Source organism: Mytilus californianus, unplaced genomic scaffold (genome assembly GCF_021869535.1).
Source record: "Mytilus californianus isolate M0D057914Y unplaced genomic scaffold, xbMytCali1.0.p SCAF_5, whole genome shotgun sequence".
NCBI lineage: Eukaryota > Metazoa > Mollusca > Bivalvia > Mytilida > Mytilidae > Mytilus > Mytilus californianus.
The window spans coordinates 32,724,790-32,747,579 of NW_026262701.1; the positions used below are offsets into that span (position 1 = coordinate 32,724,790).

General features: G+C 34.1%; 2 protein-coding genes across 8 annotated transcripts in view; one reads left to right on the forward strand and one right to left on the reverse strand.

Moving 5' to 3' along the window:
* The window catches only part of LOC127700649 (tetraspanin-9-like), a 67,866-nt gene extending 66,759 nt beyond the window's left edge, over positions 1 to 1,107 (forward strand). For all 4 annotated transcript variants that reach the window (XM_052204206.1, XM_052204207.1, XM_052204209.1 and 1 more), the window contains exon 8: positions 552 to 1,107. In XM_052204206.1, coding sequence (XP_052060166.1) covers positions 552 to 614 — 63 coding nt within the window. In that variant the 3' untranslated portion in view covers positions 615 to 1,107. The remainder of the gene's footprint in view (positions 1 to 551) is intronic.
* LOC127700648 (phytanoyl-CoA hydroxylase-interacting protein-like) lies at positions 645 to 22,377 on the reverse strand. Of its 4 annotated transcripts, none has more exons than XM_052204201.1 (6): positions 22,351 to 22,377; positions 12,797 to 14,331; positions 8,997 to 9,297; positions 4,231 to 4,319; positions 3,009 to 3,300; positions 645 to 2,074 (listed from the first exon to the last, which is right to left on the reverse strand). In XM_052204201.1, exons 2-6 carry the CDS (start codon positions 12,914 to 12,916, stop codon positions 1,386 to 1,388), a joined length of 1,491 nt encoding a protein of 496 aa, XP_052060161.1. In that variant the 5' UTR covers positions 12,917 to 14,331; positions 22,351 to 22,377; the 3' UTR covers positions 645 to 1,385. The 4 variants fall into 4 exon arrangements, with proteins under 4 accessions (XP_052060161.1, XP_052060163.1, XP_052060164.1 ...); XM_052204203.1 differs by having other exon boundaries at positions 12,395 to 14,331; XM_052204204.1 differs by lacking the exon at positions 22,351 to 22,377 and adding an exon at positions 12,395 to 12,432 and having other exon boundaries at positions 12,797 to 12,834.
* Between the last annotated feature and the right edge of the window lie 413 nt (positions 22,378 to 22,790).

Below are 22,790 nucleotides of genomic sequence, written 5' to 3' on the forward strand. Positions count from 1 at the left end.
TTGAAATAAAATGTCGGTGACACCGTGAATTATTCATAGAAAATGAATTTCATTTTGCAATAAAATGTCGGAGACACCGTTAATAATTCATAGAAAAATAATTGTCAACTTTGTTAAAAAGAAGTGGAAGATGAATTTAATTTTGCAATAAATATCAAGTTTTGACAAAACGAAAAGAACATATCTTTAACGAAGTAGAAAGTATACTCACAACGAAGAGAGATAATATACAAGTTTAGGATTATTTACTATTACATGGATGTTTTTTAATTTTATTTTCCATATTGTTAATATTGTAGCAATCATATATATGTAAACATTTTCTAGTACATAACTTGTCAAAAGTATTCCCTCAAACTAGTCTATTATCAAAAAATTTACAAGTGTTTTCTTGTCAACATATTTGAATATTTCTTTGTTCAATGTTTGCTAGTATTGAATTTTGGATGGCTTGGTAACGATTCTGTATTTGAATTTCAAATCAATAAATTTCAAATCAATAAATAATTTGATTTGACTTGATTGACAGACTGTTGTTCTTTTTTTTTCAGATTGCAGCTGTTATTTTTGCATGCTCGTTGTGTAAAAAGAGTAAGACGGGTTCACTTGTTTAAGCTAAAAAGTTGTGTGTTTTATATTTTAAAAATATTATGTATATTTTTTCCATGATTTTTCTGTATTTGTCATTGTTTGAATACATTAGTTTCATTTCTTATAGAATGATAAAGCTTGTTAATAGAGACTATGCACTGTTCAGATAGAACGCAATCAGAACGAATTTTTCTGTTTCTTAAATATAAAGATGTGTACCGCATAAAAATATAAGATTCGGACTCACAAAAAATCTTGAACATTACTTTTTCCGAGTTTGGTAACATTTGCATATCATTTTCTTATACCGCGATGTAATTGTTGCCGTTTGTAAAGGAAAGATGCAAGGTGGCTTGCATTGATAGGGTTTGATGCATATAGACAAGAAACAATTTCTTTTTATATCATACATGATAACGGTATTTTCATTCACAAAAATATTTCGCTATATTTTACGATGTTTATCGACCAGTTGTTGTCTATTGTTGTTCAATAAAGTTCATTTATAGCACCGAACTTTCTTCTTCTAATGTAAAAAAGGCAATATCAAGTAAAGTGTTTGATATAATTAAAAAACTAGGCAGCCTTCAAATGAAATTGAGAGCAATCATTGGCCATCTACTCCAACTTCACTGATAAACTTTCTAACAGCTGAATATTTATAGTCTGTCACTTTGAAAAAAAACCGGCAAATATATTTTTTTCTATTTACACATAAGGTTTATCGCAGACGTATATTTGAATTGTATGTCTTATATGAAAACATCAAACACAAATTGGGGAAAATTTCAATATCATTTCTTATAAGATAAATTACATTTGTCGCAATTTTCATTTTTTGGAATTCCTTCTGGTTTACTTCTGCCGCGACCCATCAAGACTGTTTTACTAATGTAACCATGTCCCCACTGTAGCAAAGATCGTATGTTAACGCTTTCTGTATAAAATACTTCTACTACAACAGCCATTGTTGCCATGACAACATTTAGACCATTAACATTTCTGGAAATTTTCATGAACGGATTGTCATTTTTATCCATCTGTAGTAGATGCTGACTACAAAAAACGTCTTCTAAAGATCCTTTGCGAGTTAATACAATTGTAACATAATGCTGTTCATAGTGGCAGTAAAAATCAGAGAAATATATTTTACAATTCTCTGTGAAGATAATATTTGCCTTTAAATGAAGTCGGACAGGTCCATAAAATGATATAGGTGGTGGTTTAGACCTTGGACCTAGCAGGGTACTATAAAACAGACCGTTAATAGCACCATTGATAATGGAGCCTTGGTCGCCATTACTGTCTTTGATATAAGGTATCATTTCACCAGATGTAGATTTCAATATGTCCTTATAATACTGTTCACTTTTATTCCTATAGAAAAATTCTATAGGTTTGCATTGTTGGGCACTTGTATTCTTACTATACAGGTATCTTAGTGCTAATATATATAACTGCTTATAGTCATCTATCGATAAATCTGGAATGTAAAGTAAGATTCAATGTGATGCTGTTTAAATATCAAAAATACAAGTTATCCGTTATATAAAAGTAAGGAGATGTGGCATGATTGTCAATTAGACAACTGTCTACCGGAGTTCAATGAAGTGAATATAAGCAATTTTGCAGTCATAAAACAAGTAAACATGTGTTGTTATGTTGGGTAAAGATTTAAAGTACGATTTAAAAGATATGATCCTGAGAAAAAAAATCCCAAACTATTGATAACAGCTGGTAGGATCTAGAAAGAATGATCTTTGCACTAGTACTTGCCTTACACACACAAATGATAATTTCCTCTTTCAAATAGTTATTACAAAAGTAAGTTAGGTAAAGATGGATGAAGATGAATTTATGCTTCCAATTTTTTTATTCTATTTATAGCAATTATTGGTTTTTGACTTATTGATATGAAAATCAAGGGAAGTCCTCCTCTTTTCAATGCATTTTCTCAACCATAATTTGTTTACTTCCTCAAAAGACTTTTTATTTTATTTAAAAGACTTTTTTTATTTAAAATTTTGATACAGCTTATGGTAAAACATCAACAACCTTTCTCAAACATTCAAAGAATTTCAGGAATTTCAGGAAACTTTTACATAAGCTTATTCGTGACCATCTAAAGTCAAATTTAGTCCCCTACCGTTTCTCCGTTTTAACTATTAAATGGACTTATTTTGTGACTGTTTGTTTATTTGTTTTTGTTGCAGTCAATATTTAGATAGTCTGTTTTTAAAATTTGAATAACTTTGTCAAAACTTCAGGGAATTTAATGAAAAATTAGACAGACGCTTCTTCATAATACCAAGATATCATCATGAAAATATATTACTGATATATTGACTTTTTTACAGTCAACAAATATGTAATTTGAAAAAATTGATAGACTGAAATGGAGATATTAAACTACTTACACGTTTTAAAATATACCACGTGACTATGGTGAACTGTTACAGCTATCATGTGCTTATTCGTGCTACAGTTTTGCTGAGACAAACGCAACATCTGAATTTCAGTCCATTTCCCCGACTCCAAATTCAATGGCAATGGAAACGTTAATTTAAAAGAATTTAGTATAAAAACAAAAGTTTTATTCGGTTGCTTTAAGAATATAACATGTGTAAAAACCTCGCTAGACTTGTTGTCTGACTGAGTAATTGTATAGCTAGCTGGTGGACAACGCAGAACTGTAACATTCAGTGGTTCCTGCAAATCAATAAAATAAAACATTTTGATTGATAGCAAACTTCACATTTTGTTTATAAATAAACTTCATATGAAATACAAAAAAAAAATTGACCAGTCTTATGTCGACAGTTAAATATGCACCTGTATTTTCTTCTTAAAATGAGTTTAAAACAATTTTGTGAACCGAGAAAAAAACCATGACCAAAGCCAACAAATGATGACTGAAGTGTCGGTGCCTTAGTACTTCAAATTCTTTTACCAAGATCGACTCAGCTTTGATCAGTGGATAACATGACGGGTGTTGCAAATTAAACAGGATATGTTTACCCCTTTAGAGCATCTGGTATCATTAACGGCTGATCAGTGGACAACATGACGGGTGTCACATGTTTAACAGGATATGTTTACCCCCTCAGGCCACCTGATATCATTAATGGGTGTGTTTTATGCAAAACATGATTGGTTACATATGTTAAGCAGGATATGCCTATTCCTTAAGTTATCATAACAACTGTCTGATCCCATTTTAATATCAATGATTCGGTATCTTTTTTCCTGAGATTTACCAATGCAATGCATTCTTCTATATTACCAGATTTAACCAAAAATCATGTTTATGTTCAATAATCAGGATTGTATTTAATTGAATCTACCTCTGTTTAGAATTTTGTTCAGCTGAAGGAAATCAATTGCTCGCGGTCATCATATTTCAGGTTTGTGTATTATCAACGAAAAGAAAGCACATAAAATTTTTAAAAGATGACACCTACAGAAGTATGCAGTAGAAGCTTCTTGTTTGGCAACAGTGTAAAAAAAACCTGCAATTAAACAAACAAACAAAAAAACTCTACATATAAATAAATCAGGCAAAATGTTGACTTTACTGCAAATAATATGCTGCAGTTAATCTATTTAGAACATATTCAATTCTAATATTTACTATATTACCTTCATTTTGTGTTTCATCGGCAATTCAACTACACTGGTTTCCTTCATATCGAATATCATTGTAACATCAGATATCAAAGTGTCTGCAACTGGAAAATGAAACAAATACCCTATTAATCTTTAGTCAGGTGAAAATGTTGACGGATTTGAGATAAATATACATCAGGATTAAATAATATACACGGAGCTGGGGAAGAAAACGCCAGTAAATAACGTATGTTAAGATTTTGTTAAGATTTCCGTGAGCACAACACGCGTTACCTGATTAACCTTCATCATTTACCCACTAGACCAAAAGGTTTTTATTTTAAAGTCCAAAATATAAATCATTTGATAGCATGAAAATCAAAAGGTCCCGAATATAACAGCCCGAACCTGCCATGGTCAACTTTGCCTGAATGAGTTGCAAGCTTAGTTTAATAACAACTACTAAGTTCATGGCGTGCAAATTTACAGACAAAATCTATCATTTTTAGTAACTTTACGATTCATTACTGTTTCTAAGTCCTTCAATAACGAGAAAAAAAACCAAGAAACTGTTGAAAAAAAATCATTTGGTGTTAAATAACAATTTTAAGCAGAGGAGAAAAAATATTTTCTGTATTCAGTTGTCCTTTAAATCTAAAACTAGTCATGGATATGCATGAAATTATCGCAAAACAATTATCATTGAACGTAAATCGCATATATTTATCAAAATTCACTGGTGGTGATAATCATCGCTAGTTGAATTATTTAGATACAACTTCTATCATGAACATTTTCATGTTATATTTAACTTCGGAGATCGCATGGCTTTTTCATTTGATATCACAGTGTCATCTTTCTATGCCTTAAAACACAAATTCCGATGTAACATATTTTAAAACTGCCAAATACTACAGACTTGAACTACTAACATCAGGTTCGTTTGAACAGCTATATGTCATAGTACGTAAGAGGTTTTGGGTCTGCCTCCTCCAAACATATTGACAATTGGGGCAGCGGGGAACAAGTTAATGAGAAAGCAATAAGAATTTTATTAATCTAATCAAGAACCCATAAAGGGCATCATTTACAACAATATTAAGCACAATATGATTGGAAAAAAGAAAAAAACTAGATCCTAATATAATACTATCATATTATGGACAGGATCAGAGCCTAACACATCATGTGTCTTACATAGCTATAACAATAATTTCATAATAATTAAATATTATTTTATATATTTTGTACCCACCTGGATCTTATTTCTAAACACTTTATAATATAATTGCCTAGGCACATAAGAGTTGGTAAATGCTCATTTGTGAACAGCCAGAAATATTTTTTATCCTTGGGTAATTCTTTAAAATTAGTACAAAAACTGTTTACTTTATCCCATAATAATTTTCTCTGTTCGTTCTATAAAGGACAACTTACTGTGAAATGGGTCTCATCTTCAATAGAATTTGATCCATGTGATAGGCAGTGATGACATAGACGCTGACTTCTCTCTATGTATTTTTTACTATATCTATCTTTCTCAATTTTAAGATCATGTGCACTTATTCTCATTTTACATATAGCTCTTCTTATATTAAAATCTTTAATTGATAAATAAGCCTCCTTTACGAAGTCAGTCTTGAGGTTGAGATAATTTTCTAATTTACTATTACCTTGTGATAAGGTATCAGATCTTTTGACCACCCAAAATGTTTTAAAACTGTTACAAAGTTTACATTTTACAAATTTAATTAATTTATTGAGCTTTGTATTCAAATTTGGTATATCAAGTGATTTAAGGACATATCTCATAGATGAATACCAACAATTAATGTTTCCTGCATCTAAAATTTTATTACAAACATAAGCATCATAAAGTAACCCATCGTCCAATTTGTTAAGCCTGTGTACATATTTTACCATAGATATAATGACAGAAAAATAAAGAGGAAATCTTGCAACCTCTGATAACACTGCCAGATTTGAGGCTTTTTTATTTACACCAAGAATATATTTTAGATACCTGAAATGTGATTTTTCCAAATAATCATTTATGTAAATTAATTCAAATAGATAATCACTTTTTTTCTTGCAAGCAGCAGAGTTAATCTTAAATGTACCCCAAATTTCACTACAATATAATAAAATTGGTTTTATTGTGTGATCATATAAATGGATTGTAGTATCAATACTTGGATTACAAGCTGACATGGATTTTTGTAGTTTAAATTTTGCCTTTAAGGACTTTTTGAAAAGCTCTTCTTTCTCCTGCTGAAAAAGACCACTAGAAGTAAAGACTATCCCTAAATATTTATATCTGTTAACACATTCTATAGCCTCATTATCTAAACAAAGTGATTCCTTCAAAAATTTTCCAGGCTTGTTAAAAATTAAAACTTTTGTTTTGGACAAGTTTACATCTAGACACCAATCAATACAATAAGTGTGCAGTTTATCAAGTCGGTTTTGAAGACCCTGTTTAGTGTTTGATAATATAATAATGTCATCGGCGTACATAAGACAATCAATTCTACGCTCATTGATATAAACAGCATCTGGACTCGACTCAAATCTTGGAGGCATATCGTTAATGAAAAGCTTAAATAAATTTGGGCTTAGAACATCCCCTTGCCTTACCCCAACTATCGAGCTGAATGATGGCGTTAGTACATTACCCACTTTCACTGACATTTGATTTTTTCTGTACATATCTTTTAAAATAGCATAAAATTTTCCAGATATGTTATTTTCCAATAACTTGTATCTAATACCACAGTGTATGACCCTATCAAAAGCCTTTTTAAAGTCCACAAAGCAAGCATAAATTTCCCCCCTTTTTTGTTAGTATATTTATCTAATATGGTTTTTAAAACAAAGATATGGTCAGATGTTCTACTCTTTTTTGAAAAACCAACCTGACATGGATGAATTATATTATTTTTATCAAGATGAATGTCAAGTCTTTTATTAAGAATACTGTTAAATAATTTTCCAATGCATGAATTAATTGCTATGCCTCTGTAATTTTCAGGTTTACTATGACTCCCTGCTTTAAAAATTGGACATAAATAAGACAATGACCATTTGCGAGGGTATGTTCCAGAGCAGAATATCAAGTTAAAAAGTTTCTGCAAAACCGGTGCAAATATACTACCCCCTGATTTCAATATCTCGTTTGGGATACCATCTAGTCCTGCAGCTTTATTATTCTTTAGTTTATTTATAGCATCCAAAATTTCTTTTAGGGTTATTTTGTAATCCAGTCCACAAAAAGTTGGATTTTTTTCTAAATTTTTTACTTTCTTGTTAATTTCCTCTAATCTGTCTTTAAATTTGTCAGAGTTGAGATATAAAGATTGAAAATATGAAAACCAGACGTTAGTTTGAATAGAATGTTCTGGACCATCCGAATTGTCTTCTTTTAATTCTTTGATGAGATTCCAATAACTCTTTGGATTATTATCCCTTAGATTATCCAGACTGTCAAGAATGTTTTGTTTAAATTTCCTTTGTTTATATTTACGTAGCTTATTATACTCCCTATAACATTTATAGTAAGACCCTTTTATAATTGGGTCCCAGGGGAATTTTGATAACAGCTCACCTTTAGAAATAAGGCTTTTACGTTTTTGTACCAGGTCTTTGTCAAACCATTTTTTGTTTTTGTATTTACGTGCAACTTTTTTCTTGGTTTTACGGAATATTAAACATTTACTGGCAGCATTATCTATTATATCAAAACATTCATTAGCTTCCTTTTCAATATAGTCCTCTGGATTAAATTTTGTGTCTAAAAATTTTTTGATACTGTTTCTAATAATTGGCTTGCATAAAGTATCTTGAAGTTTTTGTGTAGAGGTTTCTGACCATATATATTTTCCTGGAAATAAAATAGTATTGGCTTGCTCCTTAGCTTTATGTGAGTAACTAGCTAACAGGCCAAATGTCAGTTTACAGTGACAGTCTGACAGAGTTGATAAAAAATCACCAACATGAAAAAATAAAGTATCTTCAATCAAGTCTTCCGACATGATAACATAGTCAACCACACTACTACCTACTGCTTTTATACAAGTGTATTTACAATATGAATCGCCCCACATTCTCCCATTTAAAATACGTAATAATACAACAAAATGAACAGGTAAAAGTCACTTAAATGGTTCAGAATTTATATATACACATAGTGTACATAGTTCACATGTGCACAATGACTTTGTAGTGTATGATACTCTTTTAAAATCTTTTAAGGAGTAAGCGGAATTTCCCCTGAATTTATTTAACACCAGGGCCATTTTCAAAAAGTGTTTCAATCTTGACTTAAATTCATAATAGCCAAATATAGGTACGTTAACGGTTAAGGTTCCTATATATTGTGGATTATGTCTAAACAGGTCATCAAATTATATACGCTTGAAAAATGCCAGATACCACAATTTTGAGAGATTTTGGCATATCCAAAAAGAAGGACATCGTTAAGCAAAAGCAAAATTATGTTGGAAGTAAAGATGTTTTTTGTCTTTCGGGATATACATGTTGGTTAGTGATGTCCTTGTTTCAAAATTTGACAAAAACATGTAAAATTTGCAATTTTGAATCAAAATACCTTCAACAGCAACATGTAGCACTGAATAACTTTTTGATTTAATAGAAATATGTAAAATTCTGAAACATTTTGTTTAAGAATTTATGTATGTGTAGACATCCATATATTAAATTTCCGGTAGGATTTGAAAACTTTTAATTTTTGACCCGATAGGTGAAAGACATTGGAAATTAACTCTACTGTTTTGAAATACCTTTTAAACCTTTTAATTTCCTTTTTGAATGACTACACAGTTGATAAAACCTTCCATCTTCCGTCTCTCTGATTACAAGGCCGTAGATACAAATATTGCACTTTGTAATCCCGAGAGAAAATTCAAGTGGAGAACAAAATTTCTTCTCGCATGGATTTAGGAAAACCGCTACGCTTGCTCCAGATGCTGTATCAACAATGAAAATGTACAAAACGTCTATGGTTAGATTAGTCGGCCATTTTATCATAAGATCTAATCTTCTAGTACTATAAAGCTGAGCACTGAAGAGAAATGTATTGCTCTGAAAATGAGATGAAAAATTCATTATTTTGGTGTTTTTTTACCCTTAATGCTATGATGTTTGTTCGATGACTCAAACACTTCATTAACATTAAAAATACATCACTTTAAAAGATGATCAAAGTCAAATGTCTGTTCTTTTATTTTTGTGGTCAACCTTTTACGGCAAACATATATTCCCCTCACATTATCATAAGAAAATTCGTATGTTTATCATTTGACCTTAGCTTGACCTGAATCAATTTTCTTTAATTCTGATATCTATATATATATATATCTATAATCTTGTATAGCTTTACGTTTCACCTTATAGATGGTTTCTTCCTATTCAAACATTCAAAGTTTGGCGACTATATTGATCGCAAATTTCCCATTGAACTTGATAAATAGGACAACTTACAGCTACTTCTGCTTCATATCTTGACTCACATTTAGAAATTGACAATGAGGGTCGTATGACTTCAATTTTCCGATTTTAATCTTTCCTTTCCTTTTGGGCAATATTTCATCAGTGTCACGTAAAGAGTGTATAGTTATATAGTATAACTATTTAGTATAGTACAGTCGAGGCATAGTTTAAGGACATCACCATGATTTGATTGACCGTTAGGATATATTTATGATACACATGACACAAGATATATTTGTCTTTCTTTCCCCTGATTGTGACATCACCGAGAGCGATTTCATAGAATTCTAACTTCCCATGAGCAACAAGACGGGTGCCACTAATGCTTACCTTCTAGGAGCACCGGAGCCTCATCCTTGGTTTTGTTTGAAAGGGGTTTCTGTTGCTTTTTGTGTAGTTTTCAGTGTTGTATTTTGTGTTTTCTTTTTGTTGTTTATATCTGTAACAGTCGACTATCAATTTCAGGGGAAACTCTGTTTTCATTTCAACTTTTGACATTCTCTCAAGTTTAAGAGTTAGCGAATGTACATGAACAGATGATTTAGGAATTTGGTGATTTCTAAGGGTCTGTATTTCTTTCCATGGTTGCGGAACTGGGAAATAGGAGGTACTATACATGGCCTTAATCTCTTTTAAATACTTTTTTAAAATAAAAATTTGAATTAAATGAACACAGCAGGTAATGAATTGCATAGAAGCAAGTGTTGAACTCTCAATAAGGAAATAAATATTAATTCATATTGTGAACAAATGTCAAAATTTCAGTTTCCTTATCACATAGGAGAAAGGAGCTGAAGGGGAAACGGGGACTTGAAAGAAGTAGCTGTTCCTTTGCTTTTTGTGTGTTTTTTGCTGTGTATGCACTGATTTTGTGTCGTGGATGGATACCCATATCCTTTGTTTTTTCTATTAGGAAAGGAAGAAATTAAAGATAGCTACCAGGGAGAAAAATGGAGAACTAATTCAATCACGGCAATTCAAAGGGGAACCATATTGTATAGAACCAATTAAGCATATTAAGAGCCTATTCGGGGCATGTATACAAAACACGACAGTACACTAGTTAGTGAATATTAGTGTACGTTTTATAATATGAAGAGAGAGAGAGACAGAGACATTTCAGTCTTTAATTTTCTATGTTGTGTTTTGTGTACTATTGCTTGTCTGTTGGTCTTTTTCTTTTTTAGCCATGGCATTGTCAGTTTATTTTAGACTTATGAGTTTGAATGTCCCTTTGGTATCTTTCGCCTCTCTTTTTCATCAACAAGTGTTGTGCCAACAATTAAAATTTTAGCAAATCAAGTCAGTTCAAATATTTTAATGTCATATAAACAATTTTAATGTCTGTGACAATTTATTGCAACATTTTAGTTATCTCTCTTTGCACAGTAACTTTCTGTCAGTTTTTCTGAGATGCCCCTTTATAGTAGCAAGACAGTCTACATCAACGATTTCATAAATAAGACTTTTGTGAGTGAGACCTTCATCGTCTGGATAGTTGTATATGTCCTTATCATAGTAAAAATAATGAAAGGGTGACTCATATAAAAATAACATGAAAAAAATACATCCTTTCAAGTCAAACAAATTATGAAATATAGTTAATTATTTACCAGGGGCGGACCCAGCCATTTTTAAAAGGGGGGTTCCAACCCAGGATAAAAGGGGGGGGGGGGGGTTTCCAACCATATGTCCCCATTCAAAAGCATTGATCGTCAAAAGAGGGGGAGTTCCAACCCCTGGAACCCCCCCCCCCCCCCCCCCCCCCCCCCTGGATCCGCCACTGTTTACACTGTGTATAAAACATTACAAAGAGGAATCATATTCACTTAAAGAGACTCCTAATGTATCAGTATTGCGATTTATGTAGTTCAATATATAGATAATATTTTTCAACCTTTTTGTTATTCAGTCAAATAATGACAACAACAAATGGCTTATATTGATCTTATAAACCCAATTACGGATGCGCTAGATGTTTTTAAAAACAACCATTGTGGGTTATTTGCAGTGACCCAGCAAAATACTGCAATGCAGAATATTTAGAGCAATAGATAGATACATGAAAACACTGAGTATTTAATCATGATTGATCTCCGTCACCGTGAGAGTAATAAATATATATACAATATTAGGCCAATGTCAAAAAATATCTTCTTCGGGAGCCTAACTTTGCCCCTTTTTCTATCGACTATTACAAAATATGGGTGCAATGAATAATAGTGAACTAGATATTTTCACACACAAATATCAGTGTTACCTTTTTACTGAAAAAAATAGGAACTCTATGAAAAATGAGGAGTTTAGTCCTTCTCCTTCAGTTAAATTATAGACCGTTACGTGAACAATTACAAATAGTACCAAAAAACATATTTACAACAATATTGCATGCAACAAGTGACATTTAAATTGTGAATAGACATGTGTTAGACCTGATAGATCACAGACGGTGGAAGAGTTCCATTTCACGGTCTAAATATATTGTTGTTGGTCTTGTCTGCGTCATCGATAAGCTAAGGGGTCATATGAATCACATTTATGGTAGGAACCAGTCGACATTGGTACACACAGTAAGGACCCTTAGATATATTTTGCAGACGACGTAATTTGTTTCAATCAACTTCAAGGTTTTCTTCCGCATATGAACTCTTTTATACATTTAAATATATATATAGAACGACATACTTACATTTTTGTCCTCCATATTCAGTCAGTCATCAACGTGAACTATAAAAATAATTTATAAAAAATAAAAATATCAATAATTCAAGTGTGTAGAATTAAACTTATGTCATAATCGGTACATCCATGTCTAACTTCCGTATTTAGTATTAATTTCGGAAAATGAAAATTGTCTCGATAGTCTAAGCAGCAATCACTAAGCTGTTGATATAAATCCAATGCATATGGCATATCTCATGCAACTGTGCATCATTTCCAGAAAGTCTAACTAAAAACGGAAGTAAAATAGACGGATGTACTGATTGTGGTCACCTAGTTTTAATTCGGTTTCGTGTTGCTTATAACAATACCTTTTTGTTAAATTTTTGTGGATAGGGTTATAATGTGGAGACGGGTCTAAATCACTCACCTGCTGATACGGCACCTGCTGATTTTGCACCATTAACCTGCCAATTTTGCCCCTATGTAGAACAACTAAAGTTGCTTCCCTTTGTACATTAACCGATTTTAAATTGAAAATTAATGTCATGTTACTTTATTAATCAAGTTAAGATAAATGACAGCTAGAAATTAATTATGTAAAATCGCAGGAAAGTATTATTTAAATGGTTTGTATAATTTTGAATACACTGTTGAACATTTTGCCTTTTTTTATAGTTCACAATAAGAATACATCAACGATTTGTATGGTCGTACTATACAAATCCTTGAATACATATATTAATTTGGAAAACAATAATTTATTAATCTTGCAAAGTTAAAAAAAAATAGTGAAATGAAATTATTTAAACTTATACATGTAGCAGGAAAATAACTTATATGACTGTTAGGTTATTTTTTTCTTAAAATATTATTGTTTGGACACCACTAATAGAAGTTAAGCATACAATTAATATAATTTCACAATGATTTGATGATTAATGCAAAACGATATATTTCAGTAATTTACCAGGGATAAAAAGGGGGAGGTAGTCATTCTGGAATTTGACTACGTTTATGATGATCATGATTATCATGATAAATGTAGGGTATCCTTATACTTTCAATGTAAACATGGTGTAAATGTATTTTATAATTTGTATAAATACATACAATTTTATTACTTATTTTAATCACATATATTTTGATGGAGGTACCTACGGAAGCGTATATCGGTCAAGCGTTATTAGTAATTTCGATGTAAACTTGTGTTATTTTACGATAATTAATGCCTTAAAAGATGAAAATATAGGAATATTATATAACAAATACGTCGTTATTAATTATAGTGTTGCTTTAGTTTTCTTTTGGTGTTACTTTATAATATTAAACAAATTTAATTAAACTGTTGATATTATTATAGTTGACCGATATACGCTTCTGTAGGAACCTTTATATCACTAGTGTTAATTTGCTTCAACTTTGTGTACCAAGATTAACTTTATCAATTACTCATTTTTCAATTATTCAACATATACCCCCATAGCACTAGCAGAAGAAGAATATTTAATTTACACTGATATTAAGAGCAATATTAAATTTATTGATTGTAGTTCGTTTTACGTCCAGTGTCAAATATTTCATGCATGCTAATGGTGATAACAATTTTAATAATGAATAAAACGGAAGGTCTTCAATCGAAATGAATGTCGAGAAATTTGAAATACCACTGGAAAATGAGGGTATACTGGATAGAGAAATTGAAATTTAGCCTTGCAACAGCCCGCCTACAGACCCTTCAAGGAGGATTTCTTTCAAGGATCTTTAACGTGCAGAGAGCCTGGCACTCTATCTCTTTACGAGACAAAGGATGAGAAATCTTTTTTTTACCAGACGTGGCTGCGTATTTATCACCCAACATGACCAAAACTAATGCAACTTTATAAGGGACTTTACTTTCGGTTCAAAGACAAAAGTGATCATATTTTCTGTCCCTGAGTCACCTTTCTTTACTTATAACATCAACTGCTGATATAAATTTCCCTAAAGGCACCATAAAAAGTGTCTCTATTGACCCTTTCTTTACATATAACATCACCGGTTGATATGACCCCGTCCTATAGGCACCATAGAAAGTGGCTCTATTGACCCTTTCTTTACTTAGGACATCAACTGCTGATATGACCCCTTCCGATAGGCACCATAAAGAAAATATCTATCGAAAATTTCTTTACTTATAACATCACCAGCTGATATGACCCCTTCCTAAAGGCATCAAAGAAAGTGTCCCTATTGACCTTTTCTTTACTTATAACATCTCTTGCTGATATGACCCCTTCTTGTAGGCATCAAAGAAAATGTCTCTATGCCCCTTTCTTAACTTAATATACCATCTCTTGCTGATATGATCCTTCTTAAAGGCACCATAAAAAGTGTCTCTATCGCCCCTTTCTTTACTTATAACATCACCTGCTGATATGACCCCTTCCTATAGGAACAATAGGAAGTGTCTCTATTGACCCTTTCTTTACTTAAAACATCACCTGCTGATATGACACCTTGCTATAGGCACCATAGAAAGTGTCTGTTGGGTGATGTTAAAAGTAAAGAGAAGGTCAATAGAGACACTTTCTATTGTGCCTATAGGAAGGGGTCATATCAGCAGGTGATGTTATCAGTAAAGAAAGGGTCAATAGAAACACTTTCTATTGTGCCTATAGGAAGGGGTCATATCAGCAGGTGATGTTATAAGTAAAGAGAGGGTCAATTAAGACACTTTCTATTGTGCCTATAGGAAGGGGTCATATCAGCAGGTGATGTTATAAGTAAAGAGAGGGTCAAACGAGACACTTTCTATGGTGCCTATAGGAAAGGTCATATCAGCAGGTGATGTCCTAAGTAAAGAAAGGGTCAATAGAGACCCTTTCTATGATGCCTATAGGAAGGGGTCATATCAGCAGGTGATGTAATAAATAAAGAAAGGGTCATTTGAACACTTTCTATGGTGCCTATAGGAAGGGGTCATATCAGCAGGTGATGTTTTAAGTAAAGAGAGGGCACATAGAGACACTTTCTATTGTGCCTATAGGAAGGTGTCATATCAGCAGGTGATATTATAAATAAAGAGAGGGTCAATAGAGACACTTTCTATTGTGCCTATAGTAAAGGGTCATATCAGCAGGTGATGTTATAACTAAAGAGAGGGTCAAAAGAGACACTTTCTATGGTTTTGCCTATAGGAAAGGTCATACCAGTAGGTAATGTCCTAAGTAAAGAAAGGGTCAATAGAGACACTTTCTATTGTGCCTATAGGAAGGGGTCATATCAGCAGGTGATGTTATAAGTACAGAGAGGGTCAATAGAGACACTTTCTATTGTGCCTATAAGAAGGGGTCATATCAGCAGGTGATGTTTTAAGTAAAGAAAGGGTCAATAGAGACACTTTCTATTGTGCCTATAGGAAGGTGTCATATCAGCAGGTGATCCCCTAAGTAAAGAAAGTGTCAATAGAGACACTTTCTATTGTGCCTATAAGAAGGGGTCATATCAGCAGGTGATGTTTTAAGTCAAGAAAGGGTCAATAGAGACACTTTCTATTAAGCCTATAGGAAGGCGTCATATCAGCAGGTCATGTTATAAGTCAGGAAAGGGTCAATAGAGACACTTTCTATAATGCCTATAGGAAGGAGTCATATCAGCAGGTAATGTAATAAATAAAGGGTCAATGGAGACACTTTCTATGGTGCCTATAGGAAGGGTTCATATCAGTAGGTGATGTTTTAAGAAAAGAGAGGGCCAAAAGAGACACTTTCTATTGTGCTTATAGGAAGGGGTCATATCAGCAGGTGATGTTATAAGTAAAGAGAGGGTCAATAAAGACACTTTCTATTGTGCCTATAGGAAGGGGTCATATCAGCAGGTGATGTTATAACTAAAGAGAGGGTCAAAAGAGACAGTTTCTATGGTGCCTATAAGAAGGGGTCATATCAGCAGGTGATGTCCTAAGTAAAGAAAGGGTCAATAGAGACACTTTCTACTGTGCCTATAAGAAGGGGTCATATCAGCAGGTCATATGAGTAAAGAAAGGGTCTATAGAGACACTTTCCATGGTGCCTATAGGAATGGGTCATATCAGCAGGTGATGTTTTAAGTAAAGAAAGGGTCAATAGAGACACTTACTATTGTGCCTATAGGAAGGGGTAATATCGGCAGGTGATGTAATAAATAAAGAAAGGGTCAATGAAGACACTTTCTATGGTGCCTATAGGAAGGGGTCATACCAGCAGGTGATGTTAAAAGTAAAGAGAGGGTCAATAGAGACACTTTCTATTGTGCCTATAGGAAGGTGTCATATCAGCAGGTGATGTTATAAGTAAAGAAAGGGTCAATGGAGACAATTTCTATTCTGCCTATAGGAAGGGGTCATATCAGCAGGTGATGTTATAAGTAAAGAGAGGGTCAAAAGAGACACTTTCTATGGTGCCTATAGGAAAGGTCATATCAGCAGGTGATGTCCTAAGTAAAGAAAGGGTCAATAGAGACACTTTCTATGATGCCTATAGGAAGGGGTCATATCAGCAGTTGATGTAATAAATAAAGAAAGGGTCAATGGAGACACTTTCTATGGTGCCCATAGGAAGGGGTCATATCAGCAGGTGATGTTTTAAGTAAAGAGAGGGCCAATAGAGACACTTTCTATTGTGCCTATAGGAAGGTGTCATATCAGTAGGTGATGTTATAAGTAAAGAGAGGGCCAATAGAGACACTTTCTATTGTGCCTATAGGAAGGTGTCATATCAGTAGGTGATGTTATAAGTAAAGAGAGGGTCAATAGAGACACTTTCTATTGTGCCTATAGGAAGGGGTCATATCAGCAGGTGATGTCCTATGTAAAGAAAGGGTCAATACAGACACTTTCTATTGTGCCTATAGGAAGGTGTCCAATCAGCAGGTGATGTTATTAGTAAAGAGAGGATCAATAGAGACATTTTCTATTGTGCCTATAGGAAGGGGTCATATCAGCAGGTGATGTTATAACTAAAGAGAGGGTCAAAAGAGATACTTTCTATTGTGCCTATAAGAAGGGGTCATATCAGCAGGTGATACCCTAAGTAAAGAAAGTGTCAATAGAGACACTTTCTATTGTGCCTATAAGAAGGGGTCATTTCAGCAGGTCATGTTTTAAGTAAAGAAAGGGTCAATAGAGACACTTTCTATTAAGCCTATAGGAAGGTGTCATTTCAGCAGGTCATGTTATAAGTAAAGAGAGGGTCAATAGAGACACTTTCTATGATGCCTATAGGAAGGGGTCATATCAGCAGGTGGTGTAAAAAATAAAGAAAGGGTCAATGGAGACACTTTCTATGGTGCCTATAGGAAGGGTTCATATCAGTAGGTGATGTTTTAAGAAAAGAGAGGGCCAATAGAGACACTTTCTATTGTGCTTATAGGAAGGGGTCATATCAGCAGGTGATGTTATAAGTAAAGAGAGGGTCAACAGAGACACTTTCTATTGTGCCTATAGGAAGGGGTCATATCAGCAGGTGATGTTATAACTAAAGAGAGGGTCAAAAGAGATACTTTCTATGGTGCCTATAAGAACGGGTCATATCAGCAGGTGATGTCCTAAGTAAAGAAAGGGTCAATAGAGACACTTTCTACTGTGCCTATAAGAAAGTTTCATATCAGCATGTGATGTTATAAGTAAAGAGAGGGTCAATAGAGACACTTTCTATTGTGCCTATTGGAAGGGGTCATATCAGCAGGTGATGTTATAACTAAAGAGAGGGTCAAAAGAGACACTTTCTATGGTGCCTATAAGAAGGGGTGATATCAGCAGGTTATGCCCTAAGTAAAGAAAGTGTCAATAGAGACACTTTCTATTGTGCCTATAAGAAGGGGTCATTTCAGCAGGTATGTTTTAAGTAAAGAAAGGGTCAATAGAGACACTTCTATTAAGACTATAGGAAGGTGTAATATCAGCAGGTCATGTTATAAGTAAAGAGAGGGTCAATAGAGACACTTTCTATTGTGCCTATAGGAAGGTGTCATATCAGCAGGTGAAGTTATAAGTAAAAAGAGGGTCAAAAGAGACACTTTTTATGGTGCCTATAAGAAGGGGTCATATTAGCAGGTGATGCCCTAAGTAAAGAAAGTGTCAATAGAGACACTTTCTATTGTACCTATAAGAAGGGGTCACTTCAGCAGGTGATGTTTTAAGTAAAGAAAGGGTCAATAGAGACACTTTCTATTAAGCCTATAGGAAGGTGTCATATCAGCAGATCATGTTATAAGTAAAGAGAGGGTCAATAGAGACACTTTCTATTGTGCCTATAGGAAGGGGACATATCAGCAGGTGATGTTATAACTAAAGAGAGGGTCAAAAGAGACACTTTCTATTGTGCCTTTAAGAAGGGGTCATATCAGCAGGTGATGTCCTAAACAAAAAGAGGGTCAAAAGAGACACTTTCTATGGTGCCTATAGGAAAATTCATATCAGCAGGTGATGTCCTAATTAAAGAAAGGGTCAATAGAGACACTTTCTATGATGCCTATAGGAAGGGGTCATATCAGCAGATGATGTAATAAATAAAGAAAGGTTCAATGGAGACACTTTCTATGGTGCCTATAGGAAGGGTTCATATCAGTAGGTGATGTTTAAAGAAAAGAGAGGGCCAATAGAGACACTTTCTATTTTCCTATAGGAAGGGGTCATATCAGCAGGTGATGTTTAAAGTAAAGAGAGGGTCAATAGAAAGAGTCTCTATTGACTCTCTCTTTGCTTATAACATCACCTGCTGATATGACCACTTCCTATAGGCACTACAGAAATTATCTCTATTGACCCTTTCTTTACTTAAAACATCACCTGCTGATGTGACCCATTCCATGACACAAAAGAAAGTGTCTCTATTGACCCTCTCTTTACTTAAAATATCTCCTGCTGATATGATCCCTTCTTATAGGCACCATAAAAAATGTCTCTATTGACCCTTTCTTTACTTATCACATCACCTGCTGATATGATCCCTTCCAATAGGCACTACAGAAATTATCTCTATTGACCCTTTCTTTACTTAAAACATCACCAGCCGATACGACCCCTTCCTAAAGACACAATAGAAAGTGTCTCTAGTGAGCCTTTCATTACTTATAATGTCAACTGCCGATATTACCCCTTCCTATAGGCATCATAGAAAGTGTCTCTATTGACCCTTTCTTTACTTAAGACATCATATGCTGATATGACTCCTTCTCATAGGCATCAAAGAAAGTGTTTTTATTGCCCCTTTCTTCACTTGGGACATCACCCAAAAGGGTCTATAGAGACACTTCGTCAAGGCACCATAGAAAGTGTCTCTATAAACCCTTTCTTTACTTATAACATCACCTGCTGATATGACCCCTTCCTATAAGCATCATAGAAAGTGTCTCTATTGACCCTTTCTTTACTTATAACATCACCTGCTGATATGACCCCTTCCTATAAGCATCATAGGAAGTGTCTCTATTGATCCTTTCTTTACTTAGGACATCATATGCTGATATGACTCCTTCTCATAGGCATCAAAGAAAGTGTTTCTATTGCCCATTTCTTTACTTGGGACATCACCTGCTGATATGACCCCTTCCTATAGGCACCATAGAAAGTGTCTCTTTTGACCCTCTCTTTAGTTATAACATCACCTGCTGATATGACCCCTTCCTATAGGCACCATAGAAAGTGTCTCTTTTGACCCTCTCTTTAGTTATAACATCACCTGCTGATATTACCACTTCCTATAGGCAGAATAGAAAATGTCTCTATTGACCCTTTCCTTACTATTAACATCACCTGCTGATATGACCCCTTCTTATAGGCATCATAGAAAGCGTCTCTATTGACCCTTTCTTTACTTAGGACATCAACTGCTGATATGACCCCTTCTTATAGGCACTATAGAAAGTGTCTATTGACCATTTCCTTACTTAAAACAACACCTGCTGATATTAACCCTTCCTATAGGCACAATAGAAAGTGTCTCTATTGACCCTTTCTTTACTTAAAACATCACCTGCTGATATTAACCCTTCCCATAGGCACAATAGAAAGTGTCTCTATTGACCATTTCTTTACTTAAAACATCACCTGCTGATATTAACCCTTCCTATAGGCACAATAGAAAGTGTCTCTATTGACCCTTTCTTTACATAAAACATCATCTGCTAATATGACCCCTTCCTAAAGGCACCATAGAAAGTGTCTCCATAGACCCTTTCTTTAATTATAACATCACCTGCTGATATGACCCTTCTTATAGGCACAATAGAAAGTGTCTCTATTGACCCTATCTTTACTTATAACATCACCTGCTGATATGACCCCTTCCTATAAGCCTCATAGAAAGTGTCTCTATTGACCCTTTCTTTACTTATAACATACCTGCTAGTATGACCCCTTCCTATAGACATAACAGAAAGTGTCTCTATTGACCCTTTCTTTACTTATAACATCACCTGCTGATATGACCCCGTCCTATAGACACAATAGAAAGTGTCTCTATTGACCCTTTCTTTACTTATAACATCACCTGCTGATATGACCCCTTCCTATAGGCACCATAGAAAGTGTCTCTATAGACCCTTTCTTTACTTATAGCATCACCTGCTGATATGACCCCTTCCTATACGCATCATACAAAGCGTCTCTATTGACCCTTTCTTCACTTATAACATCACCTGCTGATATGACCCCGTTCTATAGGCATAAAAAGTGTCTCTATTGCCCTTTTCTTTACTGATAACATCACCTGCTTATATGACCCCTTCCTTTAGGCACTATAGGAAGTGTCTCTATTGGCCCTTTCTTTACTTAAAACATCACCTGCTGATATGACCCCTTGTTATTGGCACAATATAAAGTGTCTCTATAGACCCTTTCTTTACTTATAACATCAGCTGCTGAGATGACCCCTTCCTATAGGCACAATATAAAGTGTCTCTATAGACCCTTTCTTTACTTAGAACATCACCTGTTGATATGACCCCTTCTTATAGACACAATAGAAAGTGTCTCTATTGACCCTATCTCTACCTAAACATCACCTGCTGATATGACTCCTTCCTATAGGCACAATAGAAAGTGTCTCTATTGACCCTATCTCTACCTAAACATCACCTGCTGATATGACTCCTTCCTATAGGCACAATAGAAAGTGTCTCTATTGACCATTTCTTTACTTAAAACATCTCTTGCTGATATGACCCCTACTTATAGGCCCAATAGAAAGTGTCATTATTGACCCTCTCTTTACTTATAACATCACCTGCTGATATGACCCCTTCTTATAGGCACAATAGAAAGTGTCTCTATTGACTCTTTCTTTACTTATAACATCACCTGCTGATATGACCCCTTCCTATAAGCATCATAGAAAGTATCTCTATTGACCCTTTCTTTACTTATAACATCACCTGCTGATATGACCCGTTCATATAGTCACTATAAAAAGTGTCTCTATTAACCCTTTCTTTACTTATAACATCACCTGTTGATATGACCCCTTCTTATAGGCACAGTAGAAAGTGTCTCTATTGACCATTTCTTTACTTAAAACATCACCTGCTAAAAGACCCCTTCATTAAAGCACCATAGAAAGTGTTTCTATTGACCCTTTCTTTACTTATAACATCACCTGCTAATATGACCCCTTCCTAAAGGCACCATAGAAAGTGTCTCTATGGACTCTTTCTTTACTTATAACATCACCTGCTGATATGACCCCTTCCTATAGGCATAATAGAAAGTGTCTCTATTGACCCTTTCTTCACTTATAACATCACCTGCTGATATGACCCCGTCCTATAGGCATCAAATAAAGTGTCTCTATTGCCCCTTTCTTTACTGATAACATCACCTGCTGATATGACCCCTTCCTTTAGGCACTATAAAAAGTGTCTCTATTGACCCTTTCTTTACTTATAACATCACCTGCTGATATGACCCTTTCTTATAGGCACAGTAGAAAGTGTCTCTATTGACCATTTCTTTACTTAAAACATCACCTGCTGATATGACCCCTTCCTAAAAGCACCATAGAAAGTGTTTCTATTGACCCTTTCTTTACTTATAACATCACCTGCTGATATGACCCCTTCCATTAGGCACTATAAAAAGTGTCTCTATTGACCCTTTCTTTACTTATAACATCACCTGCTGATATGACCCTTTCTTATAGGCACAGTAGAAAGTGTCTCTATTGACCATTTCTTTACTTAAAACATCACCTGCTGATATGACCCCTTCCTTAAAACACCATAGAAAGTGTTTCTATTGACCCTTTCTTTACTTATAACATCACCTGCTGATATGACCCATTCCTAAAGGTACCATAGAAAGTGTCTCTATAGACTCTTTCTTTACTTATAACATCACCTGCTGATATGACCCTTTCCTATAGGCATAATAGAAAGTGTCTCTATTGACCCTTTCTTTTCTTATAACA

Bases quoted from the DNA above. Each gene is read 5' to 3' on its own strand.
- LOC127700648 (XM_052204201.1), bottom strand. From the start codon at position 12,916: ATGACATTAATTTTCAATTTAAAATCGGTTAATGTACAAAGGGAAGCA. The intron at 3,301-4,230 runs GTAATATAGTAA...ATTGATTTGCAG, and splicing joins CGATGAAACACAAAATGAAG to GAACCACTGAATGTTACAGT. The intron at 2,075-3,008 runs GTAAGTAGTTTA...TTTACATTCCAG, and splicing joins CGTGGTATATTTTAAAACGT to ATTTATCGATAGATGACTAT.